Below are 25,452 nucleotides of genomic sequence, written 5' to 3'. Positions count from 1 at the left end.
TATTTATTTGATTTTAATGTTAAACTTGAAAATGCTTGGATTGATTTGATTTTTTTTTTAACATAAAGAAGGCGTTAACAGAAATATTTTTGATTTATTTTTTAGTCGGTGAAACTTTAAAGTCATGAAAAATGTTCGTTAAAAAAAGTATATAAGGCCGAAAATTTGGGCGGGCCGAATCTTATATACACTGAAGAAAATATTGACCCATTATGAAATTTAGGACACACAATTTACACAATATATTAAGGACAAATTTCTTTAAAATAAGTATATATTTTATTTAAATATAAAATAGTAATCTTCGATTCAAAACTTTTTACATTAAATCTAGGACACGAATGTCTAAAATGTGCGTCCCTCCGTTAAAGACTTTGGGTAAGATAAATTTTCCTTACTGTAAAGGAAAATATTTTTGATTTGAAGAAATAGGTTAGGTTAGGTTAAATTGGCAGCCCGATTAATTTCAGGCTCACTTAGACTATTCAGTCCATTGTGATACCACATTTAACTAAAAGTACCTATTACATATGGGCACTTCTGTAAAGGGCACTACTGTAAAGGAAAATATTTTTGATTTGAAGAAATAGGTTAGGTTAGGTTAAATTGGCAGCCCGATTAATTTCAGGCTCACTTAGACTATTCAGTCCATTGTGATACCACATTAACTAAAAGTACCTATTACATATGGGCACTTCGAGTCTTAAACCACTGAACCTTCTCTATTATTAACTTTTGTTTAACCAACCAGATTGCTCCAAAAACATTAACAAACTGCTTAAGTTAACGTTTTCCAGGTCCGCCAGTAATCTAAAGCTATATGCTCCTAAAATTCGCTTACGCTTTACACAAAAAGCTGGACACTCACACAAGAGGTGTTTAATTGATTCCTTTTCCTTCACATCATGGCAGCTTATACAATAGTCATTATACTTCGCACCTATAGTTTTTGCAAATTCGCCTATCAGGCAGCGACCCGTTATAGCAGATATCAGGAGTGCTATCTGACGCCTTGAGAACACTAGCATATCTATTGTGCGGTTTAAGTTTAAATGGGACCATATTAGCTTGGTGTCGTTACAACCCTTGCAATTCTCCCATCGAACATTTGGCATCATGACAGCCTTCTCACGCAGTAAGAGCTTGCAGGTAGCCAGAGGCATACCAACAGATTCTAGTTCCCATGGAATATGTAAGGTAGTTCCTACACGCTCACAAAAAATCGTTTCTGTAACATATACTCCCAAACATATTTTGCTTCAAGCATATATATTTTTGGGTATTGCCCAAACATTTATATGTTTCATCTCTTCCAATATATAATATGTTTGAAAGCATATTGGTCTAAACAATATATGTTTGGGTAGTCTAAGTTCCAAACATTTTGTATTTTTGCATCCAAATTCAATAATGTTGTCTTCCAAAAAACAATATGTTATTATGTGAACATATAATATGTTTGGAAGCATTTTGCACCCAAAAATATTATATGCTTAAAAAAAATTCTCCCAAACAATATTGTGCTCAAAATTTTATTTATTTATTTATATATTTACAATCATAATGAATTATGAAAATAAACAGGTAATATAGGTGCTATTAACATAGGTTTTCGACCTGAATGCTCAAAATTTTGTTTCTGCCCAATTGTATATTCCCCCACATCTTTCTCACTTCCACGAGATTTTTTAGTTCTTAGCACCTTTTTCTGTAATACAAACGTTGTAGAAGAAATTATTCAATTGTATGATTTTTTTTATTTTAATTTTACCTTTTGCCGGAAGGGGATTCGAACAGCGGACCACACAGTTTGTAAGGATCAAAGAAGTAGCTGATCAATTGCCCAAGGAAAAATAAAATGTTAATTTTGTAATAACAAGCAACAACCACCAACTTAATTCAATATCGCTCCCTGTTAAATAGCGCTCCAAGCTACTAAACACATATATGTTTATCGGCTATTTCTAAATTAATATATGTTTGCATCCAAGCATATTATATTTACAAACATTTTATGTCCCAAACATAATATGTTCTAACATATTAACATATATGTCCCAAACATGTTATGCTAGTTTATGAACATTATATGCTTGCACTCAAAAATATTGTGTTTAAAATTTTGTGTTCCAAACATATAATGTTTATAGCCAAACATATGAAAAACAGTCTTCTTCATCCGTGTAGCCTTGCTAGCTCATTTGCTTCGCAGTTCCCCGGTATGTTCCTATGGCCAGGCACCCATATTAGGTGAATATTGGTTTGAATAACATTTACATTAACTGAAATATTGAATTTTTGTATTGAATTTAAAAAGGCTTCAAATATAGACTTATTATGTATATTTATATATTTTCAGGATTTTGAATGTTTGGTTTAAAGGTTTTTTTGAAATCAAGAAAACAGGGTTTACTAAGAAGTATCTGCTAGATAGCGCTCTAAAAATGTATGTATTTATTTTAAAGAAGTCGCATCTTTGGCTCGGAATCAATACCATAATCCTTAACAGAAGTCAAAATCTTGGGATTAAAGAAACCTTTTCCAAGATGTTCACCGTCACATTATTAAACCGATATCGACCATTTTTTCTCAAAGGTGAATATTTTATGTAACAAATTTCACGCGGATAGTATGGGAACTCAGCCTTATGTAACAAATTTAAGGCGGATAGTATATAGGAACTCAGCCTTCAAAACGCTCAAGAAGTTAAATCTGTTGATGGTTCTAAATATAGACAGATATGGACCAATTAGTGTGGTTTCTTAAGACTGAAAGATGGCGTGATTTCAATAGGCCTGGATCGATCTAGTATTGTCACTTTTTTCCATTTTTGTCGAAATCAGAAAAACATATATATGGGAGCTATATCTAAATCTGCACCGATTTCAATTAAATTTGGCACACATGACTATATTACTAATTGTACTCCAAGGGCAAAATTTCAACCAAATTGGGCCAAAACTCTGGCTTCTGGGGCCATGTAAGTCCATATCGGGCGAACAATATATATGGAAGCTATATCTAAATCTGAACCGATTTCAATCAAATTTGGCACACATGACTATATTACCAATTGTACTTCTTGTGCAAAATTGCAAGCTAATCGGGATAAAACTCTGGCTTCTGGGTCCATATAAGTACATATCGGGCGAAAGATATATAATGCTAAATCTACTCCCTGTGCAAAATTTCAACCAAATTGGGCCAAAACTCTGGCTTTTAGGATCATATTAGTCCATATCGGGCGAAAGATATATATGGGAGCTATATCTAAATCTGAACCGATTTCAATCAAATTTTGCACACTTGACTATACTACTAATTGTACTCCTTGTGCAAAATTGCAAGCTAATCGGGATAAAACTCTGGCTTCTGGGTCCATATAAGTGCATATCGGGCGAAAGATATATAATGCTAAATCTACTCCCTGTGCAAAATTTCAATCAAATTCGGCCAAAAATCTGGCTTCTGGGGCCATATAAGTCCATATCGGGCGAAAGATATATATGGGAGCTATATCTAAATCTGAACCGATTTCAATTAAAGTTTGCACACTTGACTATACGACTAAGTGTTATGTTTGTACAAAATTTCAAGCAAATCGGCATAAAACTCTGGCTGCTGGGTCCATATTAGTGCATATCGCGCGAAAGATATATATGGGAGCTATATCTAAATCTGAACCGATTTCTTCCAAAATCAATAGGGTTGTATTCTGACCCAAATTAGGAACATGTGCCAAGTTTGAAGGCGATTGGACTTAAATTGCGACCTAGACTTTGAACACAAAAATGTGTTCACAGACAGACGGACATGGTTATATCGACTCAGGGACCCACCCTGAGCATTATTGCCAAAGACACCATGTGTCTATCTCGTCTCCTTCTGGGTGTTACAAACATATGCACTAACTTATAATACCCTGTTCCACAGTGTGGCGCAGTGTATAAAAATTCTGTGATATTTTGTCAAATAAATAATTTTTATAATTTTTATACCCTTCACCACTACTGTGGTACAGGGTATAATAAGTTTGTGCATTTGTATGTAACGCCAAGAAGGAAAAGTCTGAGACCCATCGTTTAGTATACCGATCGTCTTAGAATTAAATTCTGAGTCGATTTAGCGATGTCCGTCTGTCTGTCCGTCTGTCTGTCTGTTGATGTATTTTTGTGTGCAAAGTACAGCTCGCAGTTTTAGTCCGATTGTCCTAAAATTTGGTATAGGGTCCTGTTTCGGCTCAAAGACGATCCCTATTGATTTTGGAAAAAATCGGTTCAGATTTAGATATAGCTGCCATATATATTTTTCACCGATCTGGTCATAATTGGCGTGTATATCAACCGATCTTCCTCAAATTCCGTACATCCGAATATTTTATGAGTTTCGAAAAACTTGCAAAATATCAGCAAAATCGGTTCAGATTTAGATATAGCTCCCATATATAGCTTTCGCCCGATTTACACTCATTTGCCCACAGAGGCCAATTTTTTGCTCCGATTTAGTTGAAATTTTGCATAGGGAGTAGAATTAGCGTTGTAACTATGCGTGCAAATTTGCTTGAAATCGGTTCAGATTTAGATATATCTCCCATATAAAGCTTTCGCCCGATTTACACTCATATGACCACAGAGGCCAATTTTTAACTCCGATTTAGTTGAAATTTTGCACAGGGAGTAGAATTAGCATTGTAGCTATGCGTGCCAAATTTGGTTGAAATCGGTTCAGATTTAGATATAGCTCCCATATATATGTTTTTCTGATATCGACAAAAATGGTCAAAATACCAACATTTTCCTTGCAAAATCGCCACTGCTTAGTCGAAAAGTTGTAAAAATGACTGTAATTTTCCTAAACTTCTAATACATATATATCGAGCGATAAATCATAAATAAACTTTTTCGAAGTTTCCTTAAAATTGCTTCAGATTTAAACGTTTCCCATATTTTTTTACTAACATTGTGTTCCACCCTAGTGCATTAGCCGACTTAAATTTTGAGTCTATAGATTTTGTAGAAGTCTATCATATTCTTCCAGATCGAGTGATATTTAAATGTATGTATTTGGGACAAACCTTTATATATAGCCCCCAACACATTTGACGGATGTGATATGGTATCGAAAATTTAGATCTACAAAGTGGTGCAGGGTATAATATAGTCGGCCCCGCCCGACTTTAGACTTTCCTTACTTGTTTATAATTTGTAATGGATTCTAACGCTTGTCGGAAACGTTTGACCTCAAATATTTTCAAAAATTCACAATTTTTTCAGATTGGATTTAGCATTTTTTCGACAAAATTTAAATGATTTGTACCATTTTATGAATTCTTACTCTGTTTTTAACCTATTTGAAACAAAAAAAGTTAAAAATTCCCATTAAAAGTATAAAAAAAAAACCAAGTTATAATAAATTGCTTTAAAAGAACTTCCTGGGTAGTTAAAATAAGGAACATCATTGGGAGTGTATCTTCTGGAAGTGCTTTTAAAGTTGTGCCTTTGGAAGAACTTCCAAATTTTTTTGCTGGGGATGAGTGCCCGTTTACTCACTCTGAAACAGAAGACCAATCACGGAAATCATAACGACAACAATTAAAAAACTAACTGCGTATTTATATAATTTCAATTACATAGTAATTGATTTTTGTTGTGATTAAAAATTTAATTACAACAATTAACCTTTTGATTGAATATTGTATTATTTCAAATTTAATTATGATTTTTAATGAAGTTAAAATATATTGGTTATATGCTTTGCTGTGGTTTCATATCGTTTGATTCTAGTACAAATTTTATTTATATAATTCATTTGATTTATGCAAGCCATTTTTGCTTCAATTAAAACATTAATTGAATCAATATCAATCAATTTCAAATTGAATAACGATTTTGATAGAAAACAATATGGATGATATTCTTTCGGTGTAGTCATATGATATCATGTCATACATAAATTATTATTCATGATGTCCAAAAAAAAAAAAGATTTCAATTCTTTAAATAAAATTATGGCCAAAACTACATTCACAATTGGTAAATAATGAATTATTGTTGAAAAACAAAAACATGTCAAATATTTAGGAACTTCGTTCTTTTAACCGGAAACATGGTCACAGTGATGATTTTATTTTTTTTTATTTATTCTATATGGTGCATTACAGATACAACATTTTATTTTATTTTTTTTATGTGTTTTGATATGGTCATAGAATTCTTGTATAGAATGTTAATAATTCCTCATCACCATTTAATGTTAAAATATACAATTGTTTAAATTTAGTTCTTTTATTTTTAGAAAAATAAAACTTTCAAATACAATTACCTTTATATAACCATATGGTGACGGAGGCCTTTTTGTGGGCAGTGTTAGAGAATAGGATTTTTGTAAATAGGAATGTTGGATGCCCTCATGTTTGGCTGAAACTTTATAGGTATGACGCCAACCAAAAATCCCGGTTAATTTATTTGCCAATGCTGGACATTTGGGCGGAAGATCGAACATTATGATGATGGTGATTTTGTTAATATTTATTTTTTTGTTTTTAATTTAGTAATATATCTTTGGTAACAGGTGATTGGTTGTTGTTGTCGTTTGTTTTGTTTGTTTTTTTTTTTTTTTAAATTAAATTAATAATACTATTTTGTTGTTGTTGTTGGTTTTATATGGGGTGAAGGAATATTTGTCGTTTATTAAGTCATTTCATCGAAAGTCTTTTGGGTATACCCCTCATCCATTGTTATTAGCTATGCTATTTAGATAAATTTATTTTATTTTAATTAAAAATAATTATTTTTTTGTTTTTCTATATTTTAACGCTCTGTATGTTGTATTGATTATTATAGAATTAATACTGCAAGAAAATATTTATTGCAACACTCATTCAATTGCTTTTTGCTTTTCTTGGCCTAAACAAGAAAAAAAAACAAATGTTCTGATAATGACGCAATTTTCTCCTCTAGAATGATAAGAGGTTCTCATTTCATTGTTTATGTGAAATATGATATCTTTTCATAGAGTTTGTTTTTTTGTTGTTTGCTTCTCCCGAGTCATGGTATGTAGTAATCTTATCTTTGCAAATTATTGAAAAACAAAAATACCAGGAATTTTCCAAAGAAAGGAATTTAGTAAGATATTTATGCTGCCATTAAATAAATTAAATTGGAAAGTACATACACACTCAGAAAAGTATGTGTAAAATATTCAATATTAAAAATATGTGTGACCTGACCAAAAATAAACAATTTTGTCTCTAATGTAAAAATCCAAAGTCTTTTCAAAGGTATGGACCATTTTGAAAATTTTCCATAACAAATAAACTCTAGTTTTGGAAGGCTAATAAATAAATGTGCTGATATCATATTAAATTTAAAAGCGACATACTCGTCACCGAGTATGCCGAGTATGACTAAAAAAATTAAGTCATAATATTACCACGAGGGTAAATATTTGTTTATAATTTTAAAATATTTTTATTTTCATTCAAAAAAAGTAAATAAATTATTTATGACTGTTATAGGTGTTATAAAAAATTATATTGCTTTGATAAAATAATTTACTAATTATTCGCTTGTGTACAGTGGATCTCTGATACTTCCTCTTTTCGCAAGCCTTATTAAAAATACTGATAAGATATGACAAGAAAAAATGCCTACGCACACACACAGACCAAAGTAATGTTATGAAATAGTTTAGTGTTACAATACGATAGTAACAGATATTGTTTATAAAAATTCTATAAATAGATTTACTTTTATTGTAAATGCCCCTCTGTAGAAAATGATAAAAATAGAGTGATTAAAAGATACCTTTTGACCAGAACTGGGTTGTGTCTGTACACACCAGGACTATACTGAAAGAAGATTTTTTCTTTTCTGAGGACGCTAAAAATTTCTTTTAAAAGCAAATAAAAGAGATTAGATACAGACTTTCCAAAGGCTTTTTTAGAGTATTCGTTCGTCGGTCCTTGGTTTGATCTATTTCACAAAAAGTAAAAAAAAAAACTCTGCACCCCTATCGATGCTTAAGATCATATACAAGATGTTTACTACACTGAAAAAAATGTAATTGAAAATTTAATTGGGAAATAAAAACTATAATTATAATGGGAATATTCCGAAGAAAGTATAAACTTATGTAAATTTATTTATTTATTAAACTTATAGTAAATATAAGAATAATAGAGAAAAATCTAGCATTAGCTACTTAGTATATAAATTTACAAGACAATTATTTCATCCAAAGTAAAAAAAAAAATTTAACAAACAATAAATAATTAATTGGCTCAATTAAAAATTAAATGAGTTCGACTAAATTCAATTAAGACATTAATTGAAAAATGCCGATGAAATCAATTAATTTCCTAATCAAGTATATTTTTTATTTCTAAATAATTCCGTGATTTCATTTTCGTTGTTGAAGAAATTAAAAAATTAATTTAAATTTTAATTAATATAAATTAATTAAAATTTCGTGATTGAATCAGTAAAAAATTATGTATGCATGTATGTACGAATTTTCAAAATATTAATAAACCTAAATCAAGTCACACTGACGTGCAATATTGGGCCGTGGGCCCAAATATTGCACGTCTTTAAAATGCACAGAAAATCACCAAAATATTTCCAATTCACAGAAAAATATTTCACGAAAATTTTTCCAATCAAAAATTTTAATTGAGTTATAAAAAATATTCAATTAAAAATTTAATTGATCCAACAATTTTTTTAATTGAAACAAAAATCAATCACAAAAATTAATAGTATCACTTTTTTAATTGGATCAATTAATTTTTTAATTGAACTTCAATTAATTTTTTAATTGATACTATCATTTCTGTGATTGAAGACATTTCAATTAACAATTAATTCAAATTAAAATTAATTAATTTCGTGATCGAATCAGAAGTTTTTTTTGTGTGTTAAAAAGTTGGTTGAAGTTGAAATCAATTTATAAATTAATTGTTACAATTAATGTTTAAAATTTTTAATTAAAAAATTTGTTGATACAATTTACTTCCCAGCAAAAAAAGCGTCGCCAAAAAAGTAGTGAAAATGTCCTTTTTGGATCCGGAAGTGGTGCAAAATTGGCGCAGAAGCGATGGGCTTGTCATAGGACGGATGTCCACCATTTCAACAGCCGTTGCACTGAATTTGTATCACTTCTTAAGGTGTGATGCGAATCCAGTGATTTGGATGTGAATAAAGACATTTTTTGATATTTTGACGAATAAATAATTTTTAAAATTTTTTATAATTTTTAATGCATTATAACGCTTGTCTGGAACGTTTGACATCAAACATTTTTAAAAATGCGCAATTTTTCTAGAAAGAATTTAACATTTTTTTCGGCAAAATTTAAATAATTTGCACTATTTTTATTAATTTTTAATCTGTTTTTAACCCATTTGAAACAATACAATTTTAAATTTCCCATTAAAAATATGAAAAAAGCGAGATATAAAAAATTGACTCGAATGAACTTCCTGTGCAATAAATATAAAGAACATCTTTGGGAGGACATTTTTGGAAGTGCTTTTAAAGTTGTGCCTTAAGAACTTCCAAATTTTTTTGCTGGGTTTTTAATCTAATTCACAAGACTAAGTCAGTTAAAACAAAAGCGATAAAAAGTTTTTAATTTTTAACTAAAAATTTATTTTAAACAATCAATTTTTTAATCAAACTAAAAACACTAAGTCAGTTAATAAAGTAATTGAAAATAGTTTTTTTTTTTGTTACGTTTTTAATAAAAAAATTACTTTTTGTAATCAACATCAATAAAATTTTTAACAGAATCAATTAAAAAATTAAGTGAAATTTGCTAATGAAAACAATTAAATTTTTAATCAACTTTTTTTTAATGTTCAATTAAAACTGTGATTGATACTATCATTTTCGTGATTAAAGACATTTCAATTAAAAAATTAATTGGACCAATTAATTTCGTGATTGACTAAGAAAAAAAATTTGTGTGTATGAATGCAAATTTATGGTAAGCAAAATTTGCGCACTTCTCTAACATAGTTTTTTTTTTTTTAATTATACAAAAGTTTCCTATGAAGTCGTTTTGTCCTTATACTTAGGTGATTCGAGTTAAAAATGGCTATTTTTACATGAAAGAAAATTCTGTAGGTCTAAGATCAACTTGGCTTTAATAATTCTGACAAATTCTTCAAAATTATGGAGTTCCGTCTTTAAATTTGTGAAAAAATAAATGTCTTTCAATACTTTATTTTAAAGACGTGGTTTACTAGAAACATAGAATAATCTACTTGAATTTGGAAATTTGTTGTTTACACATTTAAAAAAGGACTTTGATAGCACATGAAGAAAAAAGCTGAAAAACGAATAAATTCAAATTTGTTTCCTAGAATCAAACGAACGCAAAAATCAAATTTAAAAGATAATTGTGTCTTTAATGTATACTTATATCAACTCCCCTCTTTTTTTGGATCGAAATCGATACCAAAATCATTAGTGTAACGACAACATATTTGGAACCGGACATACTTTTTTCAGTGTATGCGTTTTATGCGGTTTCTTAAATAAAAGAATTGAAATAATTTCAATAATTGTACCATAATTAATATTTCTTTCCATCGTTTATTTCCCAACAACATCATTGATTCTCTTCTTAAGTTTGTTTATAAATAATAACTATGACCTTTCGTCAAATAAAAACATCCATGCTTTTAACCTCAATCGTTATTATCTGGGTGAAAATTTCACTTCCCCCTTTGGCCTTATTTCCGTGCATTTCTCTTTATTTCTTTAATTATACAAACGCACGTACGTGTGCATTTTTTTCCACCACCACTTAATAAGCCCATTTACATACGAGATCTCTTCAACATAGTTGTTGTTATCGTTGGTTGGTTGAGTAAATCTCTAGATTTGTCGATAAAAAAACTCAAACATACACACACATACATTGCACTTGTTTAAACAATTAAATTCCCAGCAAAGTATTGTTGTTGATCTGGCCCTCTTTTTTTTTGCATACACATGTTAACCTGTTTTTGAAATTCAACACTGATGGTGAGAGTAAGTAAAAGGTGGGAAACGGAAGGAGTCTTAGGGAAATGCAACAGCAACCAAGCTACAGCTCTAAATAATCGTATATCAGTACTCTCACACGCACACACACACATTAACCATCTTAAAGGGTGATTCTTTTGAGGTTAGGATTTTCATGCATTAGTATTTGACAGATCACGTGGGATTTCAGACATGGTGTCAAAGAGAAAGATGCTCAGTATGCTTTGACATTTCATCATGAATAGACTTACGATCTGCCACAACGTCGAATTTTCAGTGAATGGGCCCTAGAAAAGTTGGCAGAAAATCCGCTTTTTTATCGACAAATTTTGTTCAGCGATGAGGCTCATTTCTGGTTGAATGGCTACGTAAATAAGCAAAATTGCCGCATTTGGAGTGAAGAGCAACCAGAAGCCGTTCAAGAACTGCCCATGCATCCCGAAAAATGCACTGTTTGGTGTGGTTTGTACGCTGGTGGAATCATTGGACCGTATTTTTTCAAAGATGCTGTTGGACGCAACGTTACGGTGAATGGCGATCGCTATCGTTCGATGCTAACAAACTTTTTGTTGCCAAAAATGGAAGAACTGAACTTGGTTGACATGTGGTTTCAACAAGATGGCGCTACATGCCACACAGCTCGCGATTCTATGGCCATTTTGAGGGAAAACTTCGGAGAACAATTCATCTCAAGAAATGGACCGGTAAGTTGGCCACCAAGATCATGCGATTTGACGCCTTTAGACTATTTTTTGTGGGGCTACGTCAAGTCTAAAGTCTACAGAAATAAGCCAGCAACTATTCCAGCTTTGGAAGACAACATTTCCGAAGAAATTCGGGCTATTCCGGCCGAAATGCTCGAAAAAGTTGCCCAAAATTGGACTTTCCGAATGGACCACCTAAGACGCAGCCGCGGTCAACATTTAAATGAAATTATCTTCAAAAAGTAAATGTCATGGACCAATCTAACGTTTCAAATAAAGAACCGATGAGATTTTGCAAATTTTATGCGTTTTTTTTTAAAAAAAAGTTATCAAGCTCTTAACAAATCACCCTTTACAATGAATGGAATGCAAACGAAATAAAGGTTGGATTTCGCATAGCAAAGAAAAAAGTGATATTGTAGCTATAATCTGATTGTTATTGTTTGCATTTTGTTTTTGTTTAGATGGAAAAAATGTTTCTTCCTGTTGTAAAACGAGATCAACGTGAAAAAAATAGGAAAATGTGACTGATAGTTATACATGAGGAAAAATTGTTTGTAATTGAAAATGGCAATAGGTAATAGATACAAGCAAGTATCAAATAAGGAAAAAAAAAAAAACAAATATAAGAATGTTTAGCACAACACCATGCCTTTTTTTTTAATGTTTCGTATAAGAAAAATCCGATATTGGAACAGTTTGACAATCAAACCAGACGATAATCTCATTAGAAATATCCTATCCTGGATGGACAAACATTTGGGCCGCAGACCATGGCCAATCCAACAGGACTCAGCACGCGTCGACCAAATATGACTTGAAAAGGAGGCTCCTGGTTTCATTTCTACCGCACAATAGCCAACATAAACTCCAGATCAGAATCACAGTTGGTAGAATTCTACCAAAAAAGATATATTTTTAATTTTGGTAGATTGGTAGAATTCTTGATGTTTTGTTATATTTTGCAAAAATTTCCTTTGCAACTAAGACAATTTTTACAAATAAAAATTTGACTAATTTTTTTTATAGATATAAAATTTTTATAGAAATAAAATTTTGATAAAATTTTCTATAGAAATAAAATTTTGACAAAATTTTCTATAGAAATAAAATTTTGGCAAAATTTTCTATAGAAATTTTGAAAAAATTTTCTATAGCAATGAAACATTGATAAAATTTTCTATAGAAATAAAATGTTGACAACATTTTCTATAGAAATAAAATTTTGACAAAATTTTCTATAGAAATAAAATTTTGACAAAATTTTCTATAGAAATAAAATTTGGATAAAATTTTCTATAGAAATAAAATTTTGACAAAATTTTCTATAGAAATAAAATTTTGAAAAAATTTTCTATGGAAATAAAATTTTCACAAAATTTTCTATAGAAATAAAATTTTCACAAAATTTTCTATAGAAATAAAATTTTCACAAAATTTTCGATAGAAATAAAATGTTGACAAAATTTTTTACAGAAATAAAATATTGGTAAAATTTTCTATAGAAATAAAATTTTAGCAAAATTTTCTATAGAAATAAAATTTTGGCAGAATTCACTAGAGAAATAAAATTTTGGTAAAATTTTCTATAGAAATAAAATTTTGACAAATTTTTCTATAGAAATAAAATTTTGGCAAAATTTTCTATAGAAATAAAATTTGGACAAATTAAACTGAATTGTTTAGGCTCCATTGAACCTAAGAATATATTCTTTAAAATATCTAATATTTACATGACATTGATAGTTAAGCTTTACTTAAATAAAAGGGATCTTACTTCATCGGTATCATCTAACAAATTAATTGATAATACATTAGAGTGATAACTTAATCTATTCAGATAATTACTACTAAACTTTTTAATTTCGTCTTTAAAAAGAGGAATGTTGAGATCTTTGTGAATGTTGTTGTTGTTGACAAACCAGGGAGAGCCAGTAATAAGCCTCAAAGTTTTTGATTGGTATCTTTGAAGAATTTCTATGTTGGAATTGCTGGCTGGCGTTGGAAATATTGGTAAAATTTTCTATAGAAATAAAATTGTGGCAACATTTTCTATAGAAATAACTTTTTGCAAACATTTCCTATAGGAATAAAATTTTAGCAAAATTTTTTTACAGAAATAAAAGTTGTCAAAATTTTCTATATAAATAAAGTTTTGACAAAAGTTTCTATACAAATAAAATTTTGGGAAAATTTTCTATAGAAATTAAATTTTGGTAAAATTTTCTATAGAAATAAAATGTTGGCAAAATTTTCTATAGAAATAAAATTTTGACAAAATTTTTTAAAGAAATAAAATTTTGGTAAAATTTTCTATAGAAATAAAATTGTGGCAAAATTTTCTATATAAACAAAATTTTGGCAAAATTCACTAGAGAAATAAAATTTTGGCAACATTTTCTAAAGAAATAAAATTTTGGTAAAATTTTCTACATAAATAAAATTTTCTACTTTCTATATAAATAAAATTTAGGCAAATTTTCTATAGAAATGACAAAATTTTCTATAGAAATAAAATTTTGACAAAATTTTATATAGAAATAAAATTTTGATAAAATTTTCTATAGAAATAAAATTTTAGCAAAATTTTCCATTGAAATAAAATTTTAGCAAAATTGTTTTATAGAAATAAAACTTGGACCAAATTTTCTATAGAAATAAAATTTTAACAAAATTTTTTACAGAAATTAAATTTTAGCAAAATTTTCTACAGAAATAAAATTTTGGCAAAATTTGCTATAGAAATCAAATTTTGGCAGAGTTGACAAAATTGTCTATATAAATAAAGTTTAGGCAAATTTTCTATTTAAATAAAATTATGGCAAAATTCACTAGAGAAATAAAATTTTGGGCGAAATTTTCTATAGAAATAAAATTTTGGGAAGAATTTTTATAGAAACAAAATTTTGTCAGAGTTTTCTATAGAAATAAAATTTTGGCAGAGTTTTCTATAGAAACAAAATTTTGGTAAAATTGTCTATATAAATAAAATCTTGGCAAATTTTCTATAGAAATAAAATTTTGGCGAAAATGTTTATAGAAACAAAATTTTGTCAGAGTTTTCTATCGAAATATAATTTTGGCAAAATAAAATTTTGATAAATATCTCTAGAGAAAATTTTGATAAAATTATCTAGACAAATAAATTTTTGATAAAAAAAAGAAAAGATAAATTTGGTAGATTTTTGGTAGAATTTTCTTATAATTTTGGTATATTATTTTTGGCACGAGTGGCAACCGTGGTCAGAATCCATTGGACTCATTTTGGAGATTAAGGTTGGCACAAAAATGGCAATCACCTCAAGACGGAACTTCGAAGGGAATTAGACAAAATACATCAGAGCTACTTGCGTGCAGCGTGTGATGGCTTTGTCGGTCGTTTGAGGTCCATTTTTCATGCCAAAGATAGTCAATTCGATCAAATCTAAACTGATTTTAACATTTCATATTATTTTCAACCTTTTGAATAATAAATTGAATTTAAAAAAATAAATATCGTCAAAAATATAAGATAAATAAATAATAATTGGAAGAATGGTCCAATTATAATGTGATTATTCGAAAAGTCGGTGTACATAGAGAAAAAATGACCAAATTAATTAATTTAATTAATAATTTAAAATAATGAATTTTTAATTAAAAGAATGTTTATAAATTTTGCTTCAAAAAAATTTATTCATTAAATTTAGGACACAGGTCTTGGAAATTTGTGTCCCTCTATTAAAGTTGTTGCCTTGAACTATGGAAAATTTACCTTAAAGTAAAGAAAAACATTTTCAATTTAAAGAATTCGTCAAAATAGAATAAGGCTAATTTTGGGGATTTTGCCTCTTTTTTATTCTTTTTGGAATCGAGTAAACATTTTTATAATTTTATAATTTGTTATAATTTGACATTTTTTTGTACATAAATAACTTTATTAATATATCGCAAAAATTTTATATATGAGTTCGGTATCCTAATTAAAATTTTATAGAGCCTAGATTTAAAGCTAGAAAGCTCCGTAAAAACTGTCAACATCATTGGCTCAGAATCAATACCAAAATCCTTAAGGGAAGGTCAAAATCTTTGGATCCCAGTAAACTTTTTTTGAGTGTAAGGAAAATAAATAACAATTGGAAGATTGAACCAATAATCAGAATTGACGATAATATGAGAATCCGCAAAATCGTAGCAAGTACCAAAAAAATTGTCGATATTTTCTGTAATGAAGTAATCAAAATATATTTGTAAGCGCAATGGTCAGATCCTAATTTTTTTCCTTCGGTGTATTTTCTCAAAAATATCATATTCCAGATTTTGCAATCTACACCAGAGACAGAGCCTTGTTTGGTAGAAATGTAAACACAATTGCTGCTGCACGTTGTTGCAAAGCTTATCCATTGTTTTTTAGCGTTGTTATATAAAAACTTGGGAATACAATCTTGATTTTTATAGCAAAAAAAAAAAAAAAAAAAAAAAAACAACAAGAAAAAGTGTCATCATAAAAATGTTAAAAATCAAGTATTATTGCATTTTATATTCAATATTTTTTATCTTAATTGTGTGTGATGCGGATATATTTTAGATGATAATTTAATTTGCAGATATACTTTGTTTATGAAAACAAAATCGCCAGTTTGATTAAGAAAAACGTAAATTTGAAAATATTTTGGAATAGCTAAAGGAAATAACAAAATATTGCTTTAAAGATATCGGAAAATCAAATCTTGGAAAATTAAAAAAAAAAAAAATAATAATAATAATAATAATAATAATAATAATAATAATAATAATAATAATAATAATAATAATAATAATAATAATAATAATAATAACAATAATAACAATAATAATAATAATAATAATAATAATAATAATAATAATAATAATAATAATAATAATAATAATAATAATAATAATAATAATAATAATAATAATAATAATAATAATAATAATAATAATAATAATAATAATAATAATAATAATAATAATAATAATAATAATAATAACAATAATATTAATAATAATAATAATAATAATAATAATAATAATAATAATAATAATAATAATAATAATAATAATAATAATAATAATAATAATAATAATAATAATAATAATAATAATAATAATAATAATAATAATAATAATAATAATAATAATAATAATAATAATAATAATAATAATAATAATAATAATAATAATAATAATAATAATAATAATAATAATAATAATAATAATAATAATAATAATAATAATAATAATAATAATAATAATAATAATAATAATAATAATAATAATAATAATAATAATAATAATAATAATAATAATAATAATAATAATAATAGCCCGCAGGGGCATTCCAATAAGAGGGCAAAAGGAATGACGGGCCTAACGACCCCGCGGACCCCAGTAAAAATCCTGAAGACGTCTGACTCGCAACGAGCGGTTTTCAGGTCAGCGTCTGATCCCCATGTTAGGGGCGGCTGTGATAAAAACGTCTTTGGGTAGGCAGACGTCAAACAAAAATACTCAACCCCCAAGAAACAAAAAATGGAGATACAAGAAAATAATATTAATACAACAAACACAACACAAATAAACCAATCAACACAAAGGACAAACACCACCAGAAGTCCACCTGTCACACGCGCTTCCTCTGTCACAAGAGAGCATAGGACCGCAGAAACAGGGCTGCCACGGCGTAGATTAAAATGGACCCACGACATGAATGTGTCTGTCCTCAGGGCCTACTACAAGGCCACACGCAACAGTAGCGGCACAAGCTACAGGCAGCAAATGCACGATATATTCCTTACAGAATATCCCGAACTACACCACCTGTCGCAACAAAATCTGGCCGACAGGAGAGCCGCAATAATAAGAAACAACCTCATACCTCAAACCATACAGGAGCAAATACGCCGTAATGTAGAAGAAGAACAAAATCAGCGCCACAATAACCCCAATCCAACAAATCAATTAGAATCAAATATACAAAACACCCAACCAACAATAACTGAAAATGAAACAGTATTAACACAACACAACACAGCCAATCCACTCGATCTACAAGACGAACAGCAACAGCTACCAAATTCCACAGAGAACACAGAAGCAGCAATAGCAATGTCATTGTTCAACGAAGCAAAAATCAAATTCGTTGATATCAATCCAGAAAACAGACCCTTCATTCCCAAACCAAAACCGTCGAAAATCCTAAACCGAATAACATCAATGATAAATACCCAAATCCTACCACAGGAAGGCTCAAATCACAACAATTTCGAACACATAATCTTCATAATGTACTGCAGCGCATACACAATTACACAAACAGTAAAGCAACTCGACAACAACAGAAGAACAAATAGCCAAGACCACGGGGAACCGGTAGGCGAACGAACACCACAACACAACACAAATCCAAGGAAACGGAAAAACAGAACACCCGGATGGCAAACAAGACTGCAAACCAAAATAGACGAAATCAGGAAAGAGCTAGCAATAATCACAAACCACATCAAAGGCAAAACAGGCAAAAGAAGCAAGAACAAAATCAACAAAATTAAGTACAAACACCGCATCCACACAAGATTCGAACCACCCAACCAAGCAATAGAGCAAATCAGGGATACAATACGTCAAAAACTGGCGAAGTATACCCAAAGGCTAAGATCCTACACAAAAAGCTATCAACGATCATCACAAAATAGACTTTTCACTACGAACGAAAAGAGTTTTTACAACTCACTAACCAAACAGAATCAACCCACACCTAATAACCCAGTAAACATAGACGAAATAGAACACTTCTGGAAATCAATATGGAGCCAAGAAGTTAAACACAACCCGAATCCGATTTGGATTAACACAATCCTTGAAAACAATACCACAACTATACCAATGCATAACCACTCAATCTCAGAGGAAACCTTCAAGAAATCTATCCAGAAACTCCAGAACTGGAAGCATCCAGGTCCCGACAAAATACACAACTTCTACTATAAATATCTCACCACACTCCATCCTACTATCATTCACATCTTTAACAATATAATTTCTAACCCGAACAATACGCCCCCATCGATGTGCAAAGGCATAACATATCTCAAACCTAAAACAACCAACCCAACGTCACCATCGCAATACAGACCAATAACATGCCTAAACACCGGATACAAGATATTTACATCATGCATCAGTATTGAAATCAATGAATACTGCGAAACCCACGGAATACTTGCCGAAGAGCAAAAAGGCTGTCGAAAGGGAACAAAGGGATGTAAAGACCAACTAATAATAGACAGTGTCATAACTAACCAGGCCATAAGGAACAAAAAGAACCTGCACACCGCCTTTATCGACTACAAAAAGGCATTCGACTCGATCCCCCACTCATGGCTTCTGGAAGTTCTGACTATATACAAGATAGACCCCCAAATAATACATTGCATCGAGCATCTAATGAAACTATGGGAGACAACGCTACACATACAAAGTGACCAAGAAGAAGTTAAATCCAATCCAATAAGGATACGCCGAGGCATCTACCAAGGTGACTCACTAAGCCCCCTAATATTCTGCATAGCGCTAAACCCGCTATCTACTCTCCTGCAATACAGCCAATATGGCTACAAGTTAAAAACAACTGACGATGTTAAGATATCCCACTGCTTCTACATGGACGACCTCAAGCTATACGCGAACACCAAACCAAACATAAACCATCTCCTCCAAATAGTAGAATTATTCTCTAAGGATATCCGAATGGAATTTGGAATAGACAAATGCAGAAAACAGCACATCGTCAGAGGCAAATACGGACACTCAGAAAACTACCATACAGCAGAAGGTGAGGAAATAACGCCACTTCTTCAGGGCGAACACTACAAATACCTTGGTATTAAGCAAAATACCTCGATAGACCACACTCACCAGAAAAATGAAACACTAAAGGATTTTAAGATAAGACTACAGGCCATCTGCAAATCCAGGCTAAATGGGAAAAATCTCATTAAGGCTATCAACACATATGCAGTAACACTACTAACGTACACATTCGGAATATTATCTTGGTCAAACACGGAGCTAAAAGCGATAGACAGAACAATAAGAACAACGCTAACAATAAATAAACACTACCACCCCAAATCAGCAATAGAACGTATTAATATCCCCCGGAAGCTAGGAGGTAAAGGAATACTAAACGTCCAAAACCTTCACGACAGACAAATACAGACACTAGTAAAATACTTCCACACAAAAGCCAATACTTCAACTCTCTATAGAACAATTATAAACTCAGATGATAACCTAACACCGCTAAACCTGAAAAACCGCACAGCTAATAACCCCATCCCAGTCCAAGGCTTAATACAAGCATGGAAATCTAAACCTCTGCACGGAAGATACCCAAACCTAATCTTCCAGCCACACGTAGACCTAGAAAATACCACCAACTGGCTAAAATACAGCAATATATACGCAGAAACAGAAGGGTTTATAATGGCAATACAGGACGGAGTAATTAAAACAAAGAACTATCGAAAGTACATCCTGCACGATAACACACTCACAGACGACAAATGCCGTAGGTGCGGAGGAGCCTCAGAAACTCTACCACATCTACTTAACAGCTGCACCGCACTGACCCACAGCCACTACACAAATAGGCACAACAACATGGGAAAAATAATATACATAAACATGATAAAGTCACTAAACATCAATACAGAGACTACATACTACTACAAATACCACCCGAAACCAATTGTCGAAAACGACGACTACATCATCTACTGGGACCGATCTATACTAGTCAATAACCCCCCGGACATGACCATACCAAACAGACCAGACATGGTTATTATCGATAAACGAGACAAAAGCATGAGGATAATAGACTTCGCGGTACCATATGACAATAACATCACAGAAACTATAATTACAAAGAAGACGAAATACCAACCTTTGGCAGAATATATCAAAAACACTCAGAATGTTCGAAAAATAGAGATAATACCCATTGTCATAAGTTCCCTTGGAACAGTCCCCAAGGAAACCACAACAGCAATCCAGAACCTGAACTTAAAACGGAACGTCTTAACAGAAATGCAGAAATCAATACTTATTAAAGCAACAACGATCGTAAGGGAAACTATCGGATAAATAAAAAATGGATACATATCCCACCTGAGCGCAACCTTTGGTCTTTGACTCGGTGCGTGAATTCCAGCTTAAGCTGCGAATGTACAAATAATAATAATAATAATAATAATAATAATAATAATAATAATAATAATAATAATAATAATAATAATAATAATAATAATAATAATAATAATAATAATAATAATAATAAATTAATTAAGACATTAATGTATTTCCCTGATGTTATCCATAAAATGTGAAAGTTTTTAATTAATTTTCAAATTTGTGTTTTCATATCGAAACCTGATTGAAAAATTGATTACGTAAGGTGAACAAGAAGTCATGTCATGTCTGGAAACTTTCTTTGATCAAGAAATTAATTAATCCAGTCTAATATCTATCTATAAGCTTTTGTGTAGTACTATTATTAATGATCTCTTAACTTCCCACAAGTAAAAGCATCATCTGTCGATTAATATTACAAAAATAAACTTCATTGAAATTTCTCGCTGATATCAACTATCATCATTTCATGGCATTTGATGATGAATGAATTTGAAGATTATAGACAATAATCTAAAAATTTGTGTGTGATTTCCGGTAAATTAAGATTTTCAAAAGGTGTTGAATTTAAAACAAAAGATATGAAATGCGAGTCATTTTAAGACCGAAAGAGATAAAGAAATTTGAAAGTGCTTTCTTTTACACAGATTTGTCACAGTGGTAATAAAGGAAAAAATTGGTTTATGGTATTATTGGGAAATCCATGCAAAGACGATGCAATTTTTATCATGCAGAATAAAGAACAACTGTTGATTTTAATAAATTTTAAATAACGAAATTCAATCCAATTCAATACTAATTAAAATAAAACCAAATTTTATTTTAATTTCATTAAGAACAAGTATATACAGCAGTAAGTTCGGCCGGGCCTAATCTTAAATACCCACCACCATGAATCAAATATAATAGCTTCCTTTGAAAACTCTTCGGCGTAGCGGGTTACTTTATAATATATAGAATTTCACGGGGTTTCTCCTAAGCAAATCAGTTCGAAGATAAATTTAAAGATTCTACCTATGAAGACTAGATCAGATCCTGGATTTATAACACACGTTTTTGTTTGAGTTTTAGAGGAATAATAAACATCTCGTGTAAGTGTGCAAGAAAATGATGAAATAACGCCTTCATTTGAAATGTAAATCTGTAGATTTTTACCACCATTATTTAAACGATTACGAGAACTAAAATCTAGATATTTTATTTTCAGTTTCAAACTATTTTCATGATCAGTGCGCCTCAAGAAGTGAAATGGGTCTATATGGAGGCCTTACCAAATGGACCGATAACAACTAAATCCGTTACAATTTCCGGCAAATAGGATAAAAACTACACTTTATATAAGCTCAAGGTTAAATCGGGAGATCAGTCTATGCCAAAAAAAAAAAAAAACCTGCACCAATACACATAAAAATCAGCACGCCTAATAGTGGTTCTAAAAAACCTATAGAATCTACAAAAAAAATCTGATTCAATCACGAAAGTGATCCAATTAATTTTTTAATTGAAATGTCTTTAATCACGACAATGATAGTATCAATCACAGTTTTAATTGGACATAGAAAACATTCTTGATTAAAAAATTAATTGATTTCTTTAGCAAATTTCAATTAATTTTTTAATTGATTCAATTAAAAATTTAATTGATGTTGATCGCAAAACTCAATTAATTTTTAAATAAAAAGAGGAACTATTTTCAATTACTTTCTGAATTGGCTTATAGTTTTTATTTGGATTAAGAATTGATTGTTTGAAATACATTTTTAATTAAAAATTAGAAAAAATGTTCATCACTTTTTTTAACTGACTTAGTCTTCCGAATTTGATTAAAAAGTTAATTGTATCAATTATTTTTTTAATTAAAAATTTAAAAATTTTCAATCATTTACTTAATTAACTTAATGTTTCTATCTTGATTAAAAAGTTAATTGTATCAATTAATTTATTAATAGAAAAAAATTTCAACATCAATTAACTTTTTAATTGGAAATATTTTATTGATATTTTTTTTCTGTGTACAATCCGAATCTGAGGGCGAGCTTTTAAGGGAATATTTGAAAATCTGTACCGATACTCAATATATTCAGAACACCTACTTATGGATATGAAATTTCAAGCAAATTGGATAAATGCTACGGTTTCTAGAAGCTCAAGAAGTAAAATCGGGATATCGGTTTATATGGGGCGTATAGTAAATCATGGATCGATACGCCCCATTTTCGGTACACCTATTTGTGGTTCTAAAATACCTCTAGATTTCAAATTTCAGGTAAATCGGATTGATAATACGGTTTCTAGAAGCCCAAGAAGTAAAATCGGTAGATCGGTCCATATGGGGGCTATACCAAAACATGGACCGATAGGCGCAATTTTCGGCACAACTATTTTTGGGCTTAAGATACCTCTAGAATTCCAAATTCAGGCAAATCGTATAGAAAATACAGTTTCCAGAAGCTCAAGAAGTAAAATCGGGATATCGGTGTATACGGGGGCTGTAGCCAAACGTGGACCGATACGCTCCATTTTCGGTACACTTATTTGTGGTACTAAAATACCTCTAGATTTCAAATTTCAGGTAAATCGGATTGATAATACGATTTCTAGGGGTCCAAGAAGTAAAATCGGGAGATCGGTCTAAATAGGAGGGATATACCAAACGTGGACCGATAGGCACAATTTTCGGCACATTTGTGTTCCTAAAATACCTTTAGATTTCCAATTTCAGGCAAATCGGATAGAAAATACAGTTTCTAGAAGCTCAAGAAGTAAAATCGGGATACGGGTCTATATGGGGCCAATAGCAAAACATGGACCGATACGCTTAATTTTCGGTACACCTATTTGTGGTACTAAAATACCTCTATATTTCAAATTTCAGGTAAATCGGATTGATAATACGATTTCTACCGGTCCAAGAAGTAAAATCGGGAGATCGGTCTATATGGGGGCTACCTCTAGAATCCCAATTTCAGGTAAATCGGATATAAAATACAGTTTCTAGAAGCCGAAGAGGTAAAATCGGGAGATCGGTATATATGGGGGCTATACCAAAACATGTACCGCCCTATTTTCGCCACACCCATTTTTGGTCCTAAAAATACCTTAAGATTTCAAATTTCAGGCAAATAGGATTGAAAATACGGTTTATAGAAGCCCGAGAAGTAAAATCGGGAGATCGGTCTATATGGGGCTTATACCAAAACATGGACCGATATAGCCCATCTTCGAACTTGACCTGCCTGCAAACAAAAAACGAATCTGGGCAAATTGCAGGACGATAGCGCCATTATTGAAAGCTGTAGCGTGATTACAACAGACAGACAGACAACCATGGTTATAAAGGGTGGTTAAATTGTAAGGGCCGATGTTAAATGTGAACCACACCTAAACGCCAAGTTTTTCAGTGATGAGGCAGTGGATTCGTCAATAAACAGAATTGCCGCATTTGGGCGAATGAGAATCCAAGAGTGATTGTCGAAAAACCAATGCACCCACAAAGAGTGACTGTTTGGTGCGGTTTATGGGCTGGCGGCATCATCGGGCCGTATTTTTTCCAAAATGATGCCGGTCAGGCAGTTACTGTGAATGGTGTTCGCTATCGTGAGATGATAACGAATTTTTTATGGCCCGAATTGGAAGATATGGATGTGGACGATATGTGGTTTCAGCAGGACGGTGCCACTTGCCACACAGCTAACGAAACAATGGCTCTTTTGCGCAAAAAATTCAATGGCCGTGTTATCTCACGTAATGGCGATGTCAATTTTTTCTTTGGGGTTATTTGAAAGAAAAGGTGTACGTCGATAAGCCAGCAACAATTCAAGAGCTAAAGGATGAGATAATTCGGCACATTAACGGCATAGAACCTCGATTATGCCTCAGCGTCATCGAAAATTTGGACCATCGGATGAAGGTGTGCCACCGAGGTCGCGGCGCCCATTTGGCCGATATTTTGTTCCATACATAATTGAGTAATACCAATATATCATAATAAAAATAAAATTACAATAATTTCCTAAATAGTTTGTGTTTTATTCAAAATCAACATCGGCCCTTGAAATTTTAACGGCCCTTTATAAATTCGCGTTTATTTGCTCTAAAAGAAAATAATTTATAAGAAAGAAGTATGTCGTTTGTCTACAATTTCGTTCCGAAGGAATGTGTTCTTTCTTTGGGTGTAATTTTTGAAAATTTTTGAACTAACTTTATTCTTTGATCGTAACATAACTTTTACGTTAGAGCAAAATGTATAAATTCATTCAAAAGAACTCTTTCTGCTCTACACAACTGTTCTAAATTCTTTTTGTCGACTAGCAAAAATACTTATCAGAAAGTCCATATAGAAAAAAAAATGGATTTTGAGAAACTGAAAAATTTCAAAATCCAGTTTTTTTTGTACATGGACTTTCTGATAAGTATTTTTGTTAGTCGACAAAAATAATTTGGAGCATTTTTCTTCACAGGTTTAGTATGTTTTTAAATAAATGCTTTCAATATTATCTTGAAGTCTGCCACATTCCCTC

General features: G+C 30.8%; 1 protein-coding gene across 4 annotated transcripts in view; it reads right to left on the bottom strand.

Moving 5' to 3' along the window:
- baz (par-3 family cell polarity regulator) overlaps positions 1-25,452 on the bottom strand; it is a 224,456-nt gene that overhangs the window by 25,264 nt on the left and 173,740 nt on the right. For 2 of the 4 annotated variants that reach the window (XM_075303132.1, XM_075303134.1), the window contains exon 2: positions 6,322-6,748. The exons of the other annotated variants lie outside the window; for them this stretch is intronic. In XM_075303132.1, coding sequence (XP_075159247.1) covers positions 6,322-6,501 — 180 coding nt within the window. In that variant the 5' untranslated portion in view covers positions 6,502-6,748. The remainder of the gene's footprint in view (positions 1-6,321; positions 6,749-25,452) is intronic. 4 annotated transcript variants of the gene reach the window in all.

This window comes from Haematobia irritans, chromosome 3 (assembly GCF_050003625.1).
Source record: "Haematobia irritans isolate KBUSLIRL chromosome 3, ASM5000362v1, whole genome shotgun sequence".
NCBI lineage: Eukaryota > Metazoa > Arthropoda > Insecta > Diptera > Muscidae > Haematobia > Haematobia irritans.
This window is presented reverse-complemented; position numbering and strand designations above follow the sequence as displayed.